Genomic DNA, 17,349 nt, shown 5'->3' on the forward strand with positions numbered 1-17,349 from the left:
ATGGAAGGCAAATACTTCGATCTTGATGTTCCTTTTGAGGCAATGAGCGCGCATCTCCTTGCACGCTTGCTTGATTGTGGTTATTACTATGTGGCGGTCAGTCAGTCTGTATTAGTAGATGACTTCAATTTCGAAGTTAGATCAGACTCCACTACAAGAAAGAAAAACAAAGAGGAAAGACAAGCTATGCGCCAGAACCTTATTGCAAAATTAGAACCCCCTTCTCCAGATGTTCTTCAAGCTTATATTAATGAAAGCAGTGTATTCAGAGCTTCTGTGTCATTTCCCGCTATATCATGTAGACCACGAATATTCACACGTCTGACGATATATTGCAATAATGCTGAAAATGCTGGTTTGTTCTTCCGTCAATTTGAAGATAAACTTGGTGCTTTTGATATTGTGAGCTTCTGTCCTACTTCCAACAACGCTTTCGCATATGCATGTGAAAAGGCTGTGAACATTGATCTTATATCTTTAGACCTTACAAAATCAAGTGAAATTCGACTGTTAAGTAAACAATGCAATTTGATGATGTCACGAGGTATCCACTTAGAATTCCAACTTGCTCCGGTACTTCGCTCTTCCTCTGGAACTTATAGCGCACGTTCAGTCTTATCACAGTACTTCAGCAGCTTACTCTGCATAGCACGAAAGTCATTTACAAATATGATAGTCGTCAGTTCCGGGGCGTCAAGCGGATGGGAAGTCCGTCGACCAGTGGCGGTATCTGCAATGCTTGGTTGTCTAGGTCTGCAACCTCAGGAGGCAACTCACTCCTGTCTTACCAAGGCGCCTTTCGCGGTAGTGACTCATGGTCTTATACGAAGCAGAACAGTACATGGTGCAGCTGCACTGCTTAAACTTTTGTCTATGCCAAATGTATCTTCTATAGTTGTTAAACCTACTGTAAATAAACAATCTACAGACGAAGCTAGTTGTGTAGAAGACCAATTACCTTGTAAGAAGATAAAACTAACGCAGTAATCCTCGTTTTTTATTTGATTATTTACACAGGACGTACATTTCTTCATGAGAGAAAAACTGGCAGATTTTGTTACAAAAATATCTTTCTTCTACTAATTCCATCATCTTGCCCAGATAAATAAGGCACAAATATCAGTCGCTAAGAAAAAGGGTCGAATAATTCAATACATGTATATGTAAATGTGGAATTGGTTATCGCGGAACTCCTTTAGAGTAATAGGTTTCTCGGTGCTTATACGTGACTACTCGTTGGTGTCCATTACGGTTTATGGTCTTAAATTCACCAAACCGGACCACTAAGATAATCAAACATCTAAATCGATTGTATTTAGTAAGACAAATTCTTTAATAGGAACATACTATACAAACTGTTGTCGAAATGTTAAGTGGGTTAGGTAAATTAGTATTTCGATTTTTTCAGCAAGCCCGGGCGCCAGTACAGTGGATGTGTTTCTTCCGTCTGAAAAATAAAACATAAGTGATTGATTCATCCACAAAGTAAATGCTGATAGTGTGGAATGAAGCTTAGTTAAGAAAAATTTTTAGATCTCGTTTTTAAACGTTGGACAGCAACTGCGTGTTCCAACTACCTTAGTCAACCAAATTTCAGCTTCAGCAACTGATTTGCTGTTTTGAAACTGCATTTAGCCTCAACATAACCCACTTGGTGATTCAATTATATAAAGCAAATGTTCAGAGGACAGCGTTGGAGTAGCCTGTTTGCACAGTGGATACTAGCACTTCGACATAGATAAGCCACTGTGGCAAAGGTCGAGCGGTCGTCTTTATCCAGACAATCAGAAAGCAACACAGGACCTGAAGAACATGTCCCTCCTAACTACCATATTTATCAACCACAGGGATGAATACCAAGGGAATGGTAAACAAGTCAGTTATGTAGCGTTCCCCTTTGTAAGGTTATGTGTATGAAATGTGTCCTCATCGTATACGATCAAACCAACAATTTGAAAATATATGTTTTTGCATTCCACTCTGTTATTCTCAAAGTTATGAAAAATGCTACACGACAGTAAGTATAGGATGCTGAAAAAACAGGATCCTCACCACTTCGAGTTGTGTTGATACTCGTAACCAATCCACTGAAACGGATATTACAGATTCCTTATTTCGATAACTGATTATACTGTGATGCTTATTGACTGCAAGTTAGATGTTTTTCCACTGTGTGACTAAGAACCCTGAGGAAAAATTATGCGAATTTCGTGAGGAAAGATTTTACGGAAGTAGTCACATTTAAAATACTTATTGAAAACAGTTACAGACAACTTGAAGTGGAGTGTTAAGATTATATATATATATATATATATATTAATGAGTAACTACTGTCTCCGCGTCTGTATATACTACTTTCATTCTAGGCTCTCAAATTCAGCATAACTGTAGTCCAGTAGGATGCAGGTCAAGTTATTATGAAAGTATGCAATTTAGATAACAACAAAAAGCACAATTACCGCTGATTCATCTTCTTTGAAGATCTTTATTGATTTGTCTGCTTCACAGGATACCAAGCGAGATCCACTACGATCAAATGCTAAAGCAAATACCCCAGCTTCAGAATCGATGCTGCCAGGCTGAACTTGAGCTTGAAGACGCTGAAAGTTATACCCAGATTTCCAATCCCAAAAGTGAACACTGCCATTATCGCCTGAAGTAAACAGAAAAACCAATGGCAGAGCTCAATCACTTGACCGAGAAATATATGAAATAGACTAAAAACTATTTAAATGACCAATACGTACACAATGATTCTATTAGGAGTTGATTTCAATAAACTACTGGAAAAAAGGTATGCATATGAAAACTAGTAAGTACCTCCACTGACGACCACATTATCTTGGTTAACAGTGATGGCATTAATGATAGCATTATGTCCAGATAGATTCTGAAGAAAGACACCATTGGGGAGTTTCCATTGTTTTATATTATCTGGTGATCCAGAAACAAATGCATTCCTGAAAGATAAGAAGGCATTCAAACATCAAATAAAACTTAAGTTATGAAATAAATTAACTACAACGATTTTCTATCTAAGAGATGATTAATTTACGAACACAGCAAAAAGACACGGGTGTTTTAGTTGTAAAGTTACTTATTGTAACTCAATGGATAACTCTTAGTATCTGCGGTACTGCGATGCAAGAACATACTAATATCTTAATTAAAACAGAATAGAAGTCCTGAATCCTGGCCAAGCAGCTATGAAGCATAGCCAAAATGTAGAACACTAGTATGAAGAGCCAACATGATTACAAAAATGAAGTTTCAAAAACGGGGGGTTCCCATACGTTGCACTATTGAAAACCAGGAAGAAAACTAGCAAACAATCTTAATGCGACCCTGATTTTAGTCTAATGTTATAAGTGACCACACTAAATTTGCGTTTAAACAAGTAGAAAATTAAAAGTCAAACCCCTAAGGAACTTACTGAGTTGGATGGATACATACAGCTCGGACAGATTTCTTGTGATTTGTCAGACAGGCTATGGTACGTCCTGCCGCCAAGTCCCAAAGGCGGACGGTCGCATCATGTGACCCAGTAATCACTTGAGGATCAGATTCTTGACAACGTACTGTTGCTACTGTGTTCGAATGTCCTGTTAGAGTATGAACATTGACCTGAAATAGAGGTTAACAGTTAACAACTTATTACGCAAAGGGAAGGAATTCTTTTTCAAAAGCGAAACTACTTAGAATCCATTGTTATCAGAATAGTAGGATATAATCTCGAATCGATTGATAAAAAGTATATCTTTTCAGTTGGTTATCTTTAATTACGAAACTAATTGTAGCGGCTTTTCACAACATAACCCGTTGCGCAAAGAAAAGGATGACAGACGTATGTGTTACCAAAATGAAAACTATAGAATGAAGCTTTCCAAAAAATAACATAATTACCTAGCATGTACGAACTAGGGGTGTTTTTTCGAGAAAACATTGTCCCTTTACAAAGACTTTGTGTTCTAGCGATAAAATTGTAAAAGACAGAGGCAATGTTATGTAACCTTGAAAGTTACAAAAAGGCTGACTAACTTGACCAGTTGTTTCTTAAACTCCACAACCATCTTTCAATGTTTGTTTATTTATTTATTTAAACACATACATATTGGTACAAAAGGGTACCAGATACATATGCGCCACACAAAATAATGAAAGTAGGAAGAGAAGGGATGAAAAGATAAGGCGGACTGAAGTGTACAACCAGAAGACTCTTTCAGTTAAGAAAGTTAGAACCACTCTTTATGAAGAAAGTAAAAGAAGGTTACAGCAGGATCGCCACTGGCTTCTATTCTGAGCCATATCTGATAACGTCTCTAGCCACTGTGTTGCACCATCTCTCGGACCCCAGCCAGGGAGTCGTGAAGGACCAACAGAAGCTAGCCCTTTGCAGCTTTCTTTCATGCCACGATACCATGTCATACACTGACCTCCTCTCCGCTTTTTCCAACCAGTCCCAGAGTCGGCAAATAATGCACGACGTGGAATTCTCTGGGACGACATTCGTAGAACATGTCCAAGCCACCGAAGTCGGTGTTTCAAGATGGCGACACCAATTGAATTATCGTCTCTGCGCCCAAACACACGATGCCGAACCTCTGCATTACTAACATGGTGTTGCCACTGGATGTCAGCAATCCTTCGGAGACAACGATGATCGAACACAGAGAGTCGTCTAACATCCTCAACTCGGAGAGGCCAGGTTTCACAAGCATAGAGCAAAACTGCTCTCACCGACGCGTTGTAGATCCGACCTTTTACAGCCAGACTAACATCACGAAGGCGCCAAAGATGGCCCATATTGGCACAAGCCGCTCTGGCTTTCATTATACGTGCATCAATCTCATCACTCACGCCACCACCAGCACTTATATAGCTACCTAGATACACGAACTTCTCAACTACTTCAATCTGCTCACCATCCAGGGTGAGAATCCTGCCAGTCTTGTAGGAGTACTTTGCACTTGGAGGGTGCAAAGCACATGCCGTACCTGCGGACACTGATTGCCAACTGATTAAGTGCTGATTGCATGCCTTGGGCATTATCGCACAGTAAGACAATATCATCCGCATACTCAAGGTCGAGAAGTCGTTCTCCAGGCAACATATCCACACCGCCATTACTTACATCCACCAGAGCTGTTTCCAGGATGTCGTCGATGGCAAAGTTGAAGAGGAATGGTGAGATCGGGCAACCCTGCCTAACCCCACTGCTCGAATGGAACAAGGGAGAAAGGTAGTTGTATGCCCTCACTCTGCCTGAGATGTTCGTATACAGGGCCTTTAAGATGTTAATGAACTTCTCAGGCACACCCTTCTTCAATGGACAATCCCAGAGAACAGTCCTGTCCAACGAATCAAAGGCAGCCCTGATATCAAGAAACACTACGATTGTTGGCCTGCGATAAGTATGACGGTGTTCTAACATTTGGCGGAGGGTGAAGATGTGATCAATGCATCCTCGACCAGAACGAAAACCAGCCTGCTCCTCGCGAGTCAATCGTTCTCGGGTTTTAAACAACCTACGAAGAATGGTAGAAGCCAATAGTTTGGACGCAATCGGAAGTAGACTTATCCCTCGATAGTTATTACAGGAACAACGTGAGTCCTTTTTAAAGATAGGGACGAATATCGACTCATTCCATGATGTTGAAACACTTTCTAGCTCCCAAACCTTTGCAAACAACACCGTCAGTTCCTTAGCCAGAAAGTCACCACCATCTTTAAAAAGAGCTGGAGCCGGTGATTTGTAGTGTTTCAAGAGTTGGAGTTCCTTGCGGACTTCCGCCTCATTTGGTGGATCAGTCGTCACCGGCCATAGGGGGCAGGACAAACTGGTTGATGTTGCCGGAGCAGCAGGCCAGTTGAACTGCCCTTCGAAAAATTCCGCCCATCGTCCAAGACGTCGAGAGTTGTTAGTGATTGGCATCCCGTCATCCTCGTAGATTGTTTCACTCGCACCAGACTTCTTGCTGCCAGTGGCTCGGATGAGTTGGAAGAGCTTCCGGCAGTTACCAGATGCAGCTGCTGCTTCCATCTCATTAGCACGCTCCGACCACCAGGCTTCTCGGTCCTTACGCAAGCTTTGCCCGATTTCATTACGTAACAGCCTTCGTTTATGGTCAAGCTCACGGCCACCCGGAGTAGACCGACGGGCTTCCATCAGTTGTAAGGAGCCAGAAGAAACCCAGTGCTTGTAAGCGGGACGTTTCGCGAAGCCGCAAGCGGCTTTACTCGCCATTTTCATGGCGTCGTGAAGATGCAACCAATGCTCATCTATACTTTTCGATGGGATGGCAGCTAGTCTAGAGGCTAGCTCCGCCCGATACTTACTTGCAACAGAAGTTGCAGCCAGTTTACTAACATCGATCCGTTGGTGGTGGTCAATCCTTCGGCGACTGAAAAGTAAGGTGAGATTGGCGCAGACCAGGGCATGATCAGACTCCAGATAAGTACTCCAAAAGGAGCGGCAGTCTTGTACACAACCACGCCAGCGGTAGCTGATCGCGATGTGATCAATCTGAGTCCAGGCTTGAGATGCAGAGGGAGGACGCCAGGTGGCACACCAGCGACGACTGTGCCGGAAGTTAGTGCTAGCCAGAAACAGGTTGTGGTCTGTGCACAGTTGCAGCAAACGGTCCCCGTTATCTGTCCTGCGACCAACAAGTCCCCATCGGCCACCTAAACGACTCTCTTCTGTGCCTAGACGCCCGACCTGTGCATTCAAGTCTCCGGCTAGTACTACAATATCTGTCGAACGCGCTTTCTGGAGAAGAACTGTTAACTGGTGGTGAAACTCATCCTTGATTGCATCCGGGCTGCATCTGTCGGGGCATAAGCGGAGATGATGAAAAGACACTGCTTCTCACGCCGGTTTCTTCTCACTTTGATGGAACTTTCTAATCTAACAGCACATAACCGACTGTTAATGGGGATCCAATCGATTAGTGCTACCTCAGCTCTAGCGCTTAGTGCAACACCAACGCCAGCAAGACCGGACGAAGATGCCACAGAGTCCCCGGATAAGCGCACGTGAAACAAGCTTTTCGAAGCGACAGACGGAGAGCGAATTTGTAGTACTTCACTAGAGTCTTGAATACGGGTCTCGGATAGACAACAAACGTCAACATTAAGACTTTCTAAAGACATAGCCAGCCCCATCTGTTGTCCGATCTGCATTAGTGTGCGGACGTTGAAGGAAGCCAGCTTGAACGGCGTACGTGGTTTCAAAAAGACTGGTTCAGTATTCGTAATCGGTGGAAGCATTCAATTTCAACCGGACAGTGACTGGAGATCGTTTAGATAGGACAGAGTTTCCACCATGGGCGAACTACTGCATAAGTTGGAAAGAAAGGATACACAATTTGGGAATAAAGGGAGTGAAAAAGCGACGTAGTAAATAATAGTAATGATAATAATAATAATAATAATGATAATGTAATTTGTCTTTCTTCTATTAGGAACGAGAGCAGTGTAGTTAATGTAGTGCGTCATTTCATGTCATTTGTTTGTGGGCTGTGATACTGCCCGGGTGCCCAAACCGAAGCAGGTGGTTTTCTTAGGGGGCCACACCCCGAGCCTTTGACCTAAAGGTCTGATCCACAAGGCAGTGGAGCATCGTGAGGAGATACAGTCACATAGTAGCCGGTGACTAACGGTTGGTTCGTACGTCATTTGTTCCTTCAGGATACTGGAGTCCATGTGCACCATTGGTTTGGAATCAGGGTTTCCCAACTCCGTTTGATGGACTTTGCGTGTCCACCAACCCGGTTAAAGCGCCGGACATTCGCTTTTCGTCCTCTCACTTTCGTAAGCAACACCCCCGCCACGAGAAGGCAGTGAGTAGGACTTCCCTGGCAGAGGTTATATATTCGCGTGGCCATGTGAGAGCATTTCGAGAGGGAGAGCAGACTCTCCCCACTCTCGGCCGTACCAGGGCATTTGGGGGCTAAAAAAATATGGAACGCTTCACGATTTTGCGTGTCATCCTTGCGCAGGGGCCATGCTAATCTTCTCTGTATCGTTCCAATTTTAGTATATGTACCGCCGAAGCGAGTACGTCTTTCAATGTACACACCATCGATTTTTTCTACCGCATGTTGGAGAAGGTAGTGCTTATCAACAACAACTGACGTTTGCTAACAAACCCTTCTATTCCTTAGATTCCCTTATATTCCAGTTACCAGACTTTCTACTTGACCATGAGACAGCAGTCACCAAGTGCTTGCAAAATTCTACCTCTGGTATTTCAAAAACAACACTCCAAACTACTTATTAAACTTCAGGTGTTTTAGCCAATATAGCAGAAATGCTTCAAAACGATGAAATCTTGTGCTTCTTGTGTACGTCTTGTCTTTAAAATCGGCCGATATAGGACTCAAGCTTGATTATTCATGTGACTATATTCAACCAGTGTAAGAATCAGCACAGTTCACTCTTAGATTACCTGGGTCCTCGATGGTAATGTCTAGTGAGATTGTACTTGTTGATAGAGCATTGAATTACAAAAATAGAATAGTACACATTTGTTTGTGCTCTGCGGGAGTGATCATGACATGAACTAAGATAGAAATAAGATGTTATCTCTTCGAAGTCTCTGTTTGTGTCGAATAAATGACATTGGGTAAGACTGATAAATGACTCATTATTTCCACAGCATATGTCTGGGTTCTTAATTTTCTTTAATTCAATTACGTGTTTGTGTAAACACGGACTAACGCAACAGCTAATTTTAACTCAGAGATAAGAATGTATACAAGAACTTATCCAAGCATTTGGTGAAGCGCGAAGATTTTCGTTTAAAGATAGCCTGGTACGATTTACAGGTTTTCATAAAGACTGAAATAGAATCTGATGACCACACAAGACAAAAAGTCATGGACGGCCAAAGTATACCTGGAGATTCTGCTTGATTAATGTGTGCTTTGAAACTCATCCTTGTGTGTATAAATTAGCGAAAAGAACTTACGGCTACAGTAAAAAAGTGTGCACCATGACTGTGGGTGGCAGTCAACTAGACTACACGAAAATGAGTGAAAACGATGGTGACAAAGAGCACTGGAAAATTTTTCCGATTTATCAAGCGAATTATTGGCGAAACTGCTATTAAAAACGACTAATTCACTCTTACACCAGGTGGTTAGAACAGAAGGCAATGAAATTTAAGGGATAAACCAGTCTTAAGCTGTTTTGCGGTTTGGATGATCTACCGGAATTGTTGAGAGGTTGATTGACCCCAGCTTCCACCCATCTGAAGAGGCTTAAACGTACTGGGTTGAAAAAAGAAGCAAGCCTATGTAGGTTGGTTCTGCACATTTTTAAGAGGGATTGGTTACAATATTGATTAGGCCGACTAGGGTATTGGTTGGATTTTGAGAATCAATCAGTTTTAGCCAGGGGGATCTAGTCGCTAAAGTTTATAAGAGATAACTTTTTAATAAACGTCATGAGGTTAGTTTAATTGCTACTTTCCTCCAAAGGGCAATCGCCTAATTATCAACAATGATTCATTTGATTATAAAGAATGAAGTAACTAGCATATTAATTCGCTTATTTTAGGAGTTCTACTTGTCCTAACACATTGGTGGCTAGTAAAATCTTGCTAGGAAGAAAAAGAGAGAATTCTCATATAATGATTTATGCTAAAAAGTAAATCTGTTTTCAGAGTGCAAATAACAATGTTAATTTGAAGGAAAGATCAAACTCCTTACACTTTAACAACTTACTTTGGTTCGCATGTCCCATACTCGTGCAGTTGCATCCCGACCACAAGTAAGGACCACATCGATTGTTGGATGAATATCAATATCGTAAACAGCAGACATATGACCATGATAATGACGAATAACCTTTATATTTAAGTAAATATTATAAAGCTCATGGGTACCTTATTCTGCTCCAAATCCCAACAACGAACTGTTTTGTCTTCTCCACATGAAAATAAGTAAGGATGACGAGCACTGACAACAACACCTCTAACTGTACTTATGTGACCTGTCAGTGTCAGTTTTAATGTCCCACTAGCAAAGTCCCAAACCTAGATAAATAAATAAAAGCGAATTAAATGAACTCTATACCTTGATCATTCGATCTGCTGCGCCAGTAACAAAGAAATCATTAGTAGGATCAAAAGCTACACAGCGCACCCATCCTGTGTGACCACTGACAACCTAAAAGTTTTTGGATAAAGTAAGTAGCACTAAATTACTCGACATAGTTTCCATGGTGGATGCCATGTGGGTTTGGGCATAGTAGGAGCTTTCTTTGGAAGCAGTAATTTTTCATTACCTATTTGAACTATAGAAGCGTTTTGTTCAAGTGCAGATCTTTAAAAATATTTATCATATAAACTATTGACTAACTTTGGTTTGGCCTTTTCAGATGGAACAATAGCTCCCGGTTGTGACGTGTCAGGGACATCTAAAATAGATGGGACAAACATTCACTTACTTTCTTTAGGCTTTAGTGGATTATGACCAGGCTCCTTAAGTACAGGTCCATACTGATCTTTTGCTTTGATAGCGACCTTTAATGAATTACTAAGCAGAATAATAGACAATACCAGTTATTTACCTTTTCTCATCAACTTCCGGAAGACGACTTTGATCAGCTTCAAACATATCATGTGTTCTTTTGAGAGAGCGGAAAACAAGTGTGTGTACAGAGTGGCGCTGAACCACCTAAATTTCCAACTTATGATCCTTTTTTATAGTAACTAACCTCCATTTTGCAGAATCAGGCTATTAATGAAGATGAACAGTTTATAGTGATTAAAACAAATAATCTACTCGACTAGTAAATGGTATAAAGATTCCAAGTGATGGTGAAATAGTTGGGACACAGTTGTAAAAGCCTACGAGTTGTTGGAGGCATTGTGATGTTTATTGTTCGTATTGCGTGCGAAACCACTTGCAATTTAAATACTGGTTTTATTCTGTGATATCAATTACTGGATTTATTGAAATCTGCACTTTTATACAGTTACTGTCGAGAACTTTAAATAGTTGTCTTAGATTAACATACTAGAAGGTGCAAAATCTGACGTTTTACTAGATCGGAAAAGTTCAATAGGAAAGTTTCACAAAGTGAAGTAACACAGTAAAACGAACTTGAATTAAGTGAATGGAAGCAATTTTTCAAGAATTCGATGAAAAATATGTCACTAAAATTTTATTGTGGCTTAAGTTAGATCGTTTGTTGATTGCTATAGAAATATACGTCCTGGCTACCCTTGTAAATAATCACTGAACTCGCGTTAGTGAATAACGGAATTAAAGTCGAACATATGTATTTCATACAATCGTTGATGTAAAGACAATCAGGGAGACGCAACGAAGGAAGCGGAGAGAAATGGATAAGAGAAGGCATGTGAGCCAATTCCATTTGACTGGGTAACTCATTATTTATAGTCAGACCAAAAACAAGTTAGACGTGTGATAAGTAGGATAAGTATTACACACAGAAACGCTCACATGAGAACAGTCAAGGTTGATTAGTGAATAATTAACAAGGTCAAAATGTGACTCTAAAAGAATGGATAAATTGGTCTATCCGGAAGCTAGAATAATCCGTCTGGGCTCGACAAAGTGCTAGACAATACAACATCATTATGACTTCACAACCGCTAAAATATATTAACTGATGAACCCAATACGAATGTCTACCTCAGAGTTTACATAAACAACCAGTTACATTAAACTTAAGTGTTTTACTTCAATTCTAAAATTTAAAGGTTTTAGCTTATAATGAATGATACGAAGTTTGTCTCAATCAGTTATTGCATTTGGAGGTTTACTCCGCCCTCTCAGTAATGATAACAAACGCACTGAAATGATATCGCGAGAACAAACTAAACTTTTGCAAAGCAACAACTTAGTATAAGCTTATCACGGCGTTTGAAATATATTGAAGGTGAAAATCTAGATTGCTGAATGGTTTTACAACGCCACTTTCTAAAATTAGATGTAGCATCTGGTTTAGTTTCTGCGTAATAAAGTTGACATGACGGTGATCAACTTAACAAACTCTTCAGAAGACTAGAAAACCAGGGAGCATCGATTGGAGTGACATAGAGAAGCAAAAATGTTCATGCGCTGGATAGTTAAAAAAAAACAGACGAAACCTAAAGCTTACTGAGAATAAACATAAGAAACTGGAAACTCGATGGCGATCCTGATACATTTGATGAAATAGAACTCTGCAAGTCAACCTGTAGTACATGTAGTTTCGCAATCTGGAAACCAAAAAGCGACAAAAACGCACCATATGACTTCTACCTTAATTATCGAAGTCATTGGGCTTTTGGTTGGGGTTCATGAGAAGGTTCTACGACCAGGTTCTTGAGTAAAAGGTTTGAAAACTATGACGATTAAGACGAACCTTAAGAAAGCAAAACAGTACCACATTCCCCACGCTTCACGCAGCCTTAGAGGGATAAAGTTAGAGAAGCATGTACAGAATACACGCACGTATTTGAAGAGAGTACATGGGTCCAATACCCTTGCAATTTTAGGTGCCTTGTATAAATTACAATGAGTGCCTTTAAAAGCTAAGTTCGCTTAAATATATGGGAAAATAAACAATTCGAATAGATGACTTTGAAATTGATAGTTTTTCCTTTGGCTAGGTCAAAACAACTTACAAGACACATCAGGCACTTTAGGAGCCCATAATAAAAAGAACCACCGTGCCATACAGCTTTACCATTGAGTAACAAACTTTCAGAACCTAGTACAGGAAACGCAGTATTAGTCTCCAATTGATTGATTTAGGAGAGTATTTGACAAATATTAGGATACTTCGAGAGAGATAACGAAAGCCTCTGGTGTCATCTTCACAGTACAAATCCACATCATCATCTCCAGTATACTTATACGTGCAACAATTTGGTATCGACTTGATATCGTGATCAAATTACAAATAATAAAAATGTTTAAAGTTATTAATTCGTTAGGTGACCCATCAATTAACACAGTTAAGTAATACACACCCGAATGAGAAGCTTTAGACACAGTAGCGTAAAAACGTGAGCTGCGAGCCATGAAAAATTTCAATACCCAATATTCAGTCTTTCGTGGCTAGTGAATGCAGACAAAATTGTTTTTTGAATTAAGTTATCGGTTTCAGAGTACAGCTTTAAATCTTTGATATCGTTTGAGATCGTTGGTCTTGTCATTTGTTGCTGAGAATGAGAGATGTAATTGGCCAAAGAACTTAAAATGATGGCCTATTCATACAACTTTTCCTGTCTAAACTTCCTCAACAGGTGCAAGCAGTACTTGTTTCGTTTCAAAGAACGCCGTGGATGAGCTGGCTGCATCTGCTGACCGCATACTATAAGTCATGAAGTCTCCTAATGCCGATATTTCTTCAGTCGAAAAAACCTCAAACGACCCAGAATGACATTATAGAATTATGTCATACACTTACACGATTTCGTAATGACCGTAAACGGTCACATACCCCTCAAAAAAGCGGTTTACTTGGGCAATCTGTCTCTAGACCATGGGAGACGGATAACCCCGAGTGGTGCTGGTATCATAACCAGTATGGAAAGTCCTCCAGAAATTGCAGAAGACCGTGCAATTACCCGAACTCAAAATTGAATGACATGAAAAACGATTCGGGACACTTCTTAGTCGTCAAGCGGTAACGGCAACCGTAGCCGGCGAACATAGCCATCTGTTATACGTCATAGATGTGATCACGGAAGTTCTCTACCTCTTCGATACTGGCGCAGAAGTTAGCGTTCTTAATGCGAATTCTAACGACAGACTTCGCGAATCTGTTTTATACTTACAGGCGGCAAACGGGAAGCCAACCGCCATACGAAAAAAGTAGCGTTTACCTTAACGTGGGTTTACGCAATCTATTCACTGGATCTTCGTTGTTGCAGATGTTTCTATGCCAATCATTGGTATAGATCTCCTACAACATAACAATCTACTAATCGATACGCGGAAAGGGAGGCTAGTGGACGGAAATGCTAATTTATCTGCTTGCGTAACTTCTTTGCAGATTATTTCCAGTCACAACTAGTCACACAAAAGACCCATTCTATCAACGATTACTCGATAATTACTGTGGGATATACGAACCGCAACCGAAATTTCGTGAGTAACTGGCAACGTTAAACATCACATCACGACTACAGGACCACCTGTATTCTCGAAAGCACGCCGACTGGCTCCCGATAAGCTGAGGTTAGCCACAAACGAGTTCAACCACACGACAGAGTTAGGAATCGTTCGACCGTCAAACAGCCCATGGGTATCTCCTTTGCACATGGTCCCTAAAGAGGACGTCAACGATTGGCGTCCAAATAGTGACTATCGGCGTTTGAATGTAAAAACCATTCTCGATCGTTACCCGTTGCCTCACATTCACGATTTGACAAATACCTTGAAAGGTATAACTGTCTTTTCGAAAATCGACTTAGTTAAAGCCTATAACCAGGTGGCCACTGGTGATATTCCAAAAACCGCTATCATCACCGCCCTCGGTCTGTACGAATTTTCGCGAATGCCTTTCGGGCTATGAAATGCTGCCCTGACATTCCAAAGGTTCATAGATGACGTTTTCCGAGGTCTCAACTTTCAACATGCGTATGTTGATGACTGATAGCAAGTCCGGACAGAGAATCCCATCTCCAGCATCTGGATATTGTGTTCGAACGACTGCAAAAACATGGCATTACTGTAAAAATTATTATTATTATTCACAAACATCTTATGGGTACATAAGTGCTGTGAAGAAACCATTTCGGGTTTCTTCAAAAATGCAATACTTCACAATTTTCAATAATGTTATCATTACATATGCCATGTTTGAGAAAGGAAGGAAAAGGAAAATAAAATATTCATAATAGAATAGTAATAATAATAGTAATAGTAAAACAGGTTCTGCGTAATTGACAAGAATTTTGAATTGATTTTGAAGGAGGAAAGGAAGAAACTAAGGAAATAGAAATAAAGGAGTCGCGGAATACGTAAATATCTTAACGCAGAACAAGAATAAACAAATCAGAACGGACTCCTTAGATTTCCCAGGACACACTACTGATGCTCAAGGCAACCGACCTCTTAGAAACAAAGTGGCGGCCATTCTGTGTCACCGAGAACCGACCACCATTAGGCGATTGCGCACATTTAACAACCTTGTAAGTTTCTGTAGATGATTCATACCGAAACGCTCATTGTATATGAAACCGCTAACCGACCAACTTCATGGAAAGGTGAAATCCATTATTCCAGACGACACCGCACGAAAAAACATTATCCACAGTTGAGGAACTTATCACAAAGGCGACCATTTTGGCACATCAGGACACTGAAGGGTCTATTAGTATTGCAGTGAACACATCCGACTCAACAATCAGAGGAGTTTTAAAACAATGGGTTGACCACTCTTAGCAACTTTTTTTCGAGACGTTTCCTAGACAGTGAATCGAGGTTATGCACTTTCGGTAGGGAACTTCTAGCCATGTATTGTGCTGTGCGGCATTTTCAACACTTTTTCGAAGGCCGGAAATTCACTCTTTTTACTGATCATAAACCCTTTACTTTCAAAGCAGCGTATATAGAAGGAAATCCTATCCACGTCGATTTTCCCTCAGTACAATCTATCGACAAGGCTCCTACATTTATAATTACTCATCCGACAGCTAACACGCACGTTGATACTTCGGCAGTATCTGAAAATAAACACCTAGTTCTGGAGGAAGAGTAAGATTTCCAGAACATTTAAAAGACTATTGCATGTGAGAAACCACATCACATTTTGCTTTATCTTGATTTTCCTTTGTATTGTATATAATAAAAAAGTTTAATATATTGATACTTACATACTAATTCCAAAAAACAAAAACAAAAAACTTTTTAATAATATGTGTTTATTTAATTTTTTTCATTTAGAAACAATTAGACAAAAATTTTTAAAACCAATTTTACGCCATCACAGGTGTATTAGTTTATTTACCTTTTTTCTTCTGCTTTGCGTCTTTACGCGCGTGTGAGTGTATTTCGAGATGCACCTGCACATTCTTTTATTCTTTTCCAGGACGTCTGGAAAAGACTTTAAAAAGAACGATGAATTTTACGAAGAGCCGAAATTTTCATTTTACTTTGTTTCCTTATTACTATATTGTACTTCATGGTCTCTCAATGCTAGGAAAGACGACCAGACGCTGCTAAACATGGCAAACTATCAGAGGAGTGTTTACCAGCGACAAACTGGTTGGGTTTAAACGTCTGGCTGGCCATGTCATAGGCTCATCACTACCTCACTGGGGAGGGAGTGATCCGTAGCGGTAAATAAATCCCCAAAATCAATAGCTCTGTAAGTCTTCGACATTGGATTCTGACCACATTAGTTTTAATGGACTCACCTAGCTGAAGGCGCTCGGTCATGCATCCACACCGGTCACGAGTTGGAACAGCGTGTTCAACGTCTCCTGCGATGACTAACCAGTTTAGATCAGCCACTCCTCGATATATTGATAATTTATCAAATATACCTTCCAACCTCCTCACTTCTGACTTTTGATTTCATTAGGTGGGTGTGATTCAATTATAGAAGGTATTACTGGTAAAGTGTTGTCAAACTACAATACCTGTGGTACCTTCAGGAAGCTTGTTCGACCTCCTTCAGCCTATTCGTTCTTATTACATTTAACGAGGTCGGCATCAATGTCGAGGATTCACAGGACTGTTTTTCTGGGGGTTTACTTAGTGCTACGCGTCTTCTACCATGAATGAATGTATTTCACTGAATTTTTCTAAGGAAAACTCTCAGCCACAGGTGTGCACATAAAATCCTATACTCCTCGAAAAACTGCCCTACCTAAAGAGAAAAGTCTACACATTCTGAAAGTGCATTAAAAGTGTGTCCGGCCAGTGGTAAGAAAATGTGTGACTTCACTTGTCTTTTAGCCTTTTGGCGACGATTACCCAAGGAATCGCAGTGGTAATGTTTTAATAGGATATTTCAACTCAGAATATATTGTGAAGGTTTGAGTCTTATTAAAGTGCTTTGGTGTACTAGGAGAGCATGCATTTTAGTATGAGTAAGTAGAGTCGGAAAGGAGACGAAAGAGAGAAGTGGTGGGTAGATGACCCAGGTAGCGAACACAACGCACTTATAGTTTTAATATGGAAAGCAAACGACAATAAGCAACAGTAACACATTCCTCAGATTAATGCAATCTAGAATTCGAAACCAGAGTCAAATAGTATAACCAGCTAAATTATATCCCACATATTTTTTCGAATTCCAGCCTTCAATGTTAGCAAACGTGATTACACTTGTGACGGTGTTGTAGGAAGTACACTTCATTTGTTCTTCACCGAC

The 17,349-nt window shown here is 40.4% G+C and overlaps 2 protein-coding genes across 2 annotated transcripts; one reads left to right on the forward strand and one right to left on the reverse strand.

Annotated features, from left to right (window-relative positions):
• Nucleotides 1-987, forward strand: Smp_104860 (ribonuclease p-related; the record flags this gene model as incomplete). Its single annotated transcript, XM_018792399.1, has 1 exon — nucleotides 1-987. One exon carries the CDS (start codon nucleotides 1-3, stop codon nucleotides 985-987), a length of 987 nt encoding a protein of 328 aa, XP_018647242.1.
• A 63-nt stretch (nucleotides 988-1,050) lies between these two features.
• Nucleotides 1,051-10,622, reverse strand: Smp_104870 (WD-repeat protein, putative; the record flags this gene model as incomplete). Its single annotated transcript, XM_018792410.1, has 11 exons — nucleotides 1,051-1,447; nucleotides 2,460-2,653; nucleotides 2,821-2,960; nucleotides 3,434-3,624; nucleotides 9,729-9,851; nucleotides 9,890-10,039; nucleotides 10,080-10,172; nucleotides 10,211-10,328; nucleotides 10,365-10,422; nucleotides 10,453-10,541; nucleotides 10,576-10,622. The coding sequence occupies 11 exons, from the start codon at nucleotides 10,620-10,622 to the stop codon at nucleotides 1,388-1,390; spliced, it is 1,263 nt and encodes a 420-aa protein (XP_018647243.1). The 3' UTR covers nucleotides 1,051-1,387.
• Nucleotides 10,623-17,349: the final 6,727 nt, after the last annotated feature.

Source organism: Schistosoma mansoni (genome assembly GCF_000237925.1).
Source record: "Schistosoma mansoni, WGS project CABG00000000 data, supercontig 0216, strain Puerto Rico, whole genome shotgun sequence".
Classification (NCBI taxonomy): domain Eukaryota; kingdom Metazoa; phylum Platyhelminthes; class Trematoda; order Strigeidida; family Schistosomatidae; genus Schistosoma; species Schistosoma mansoni.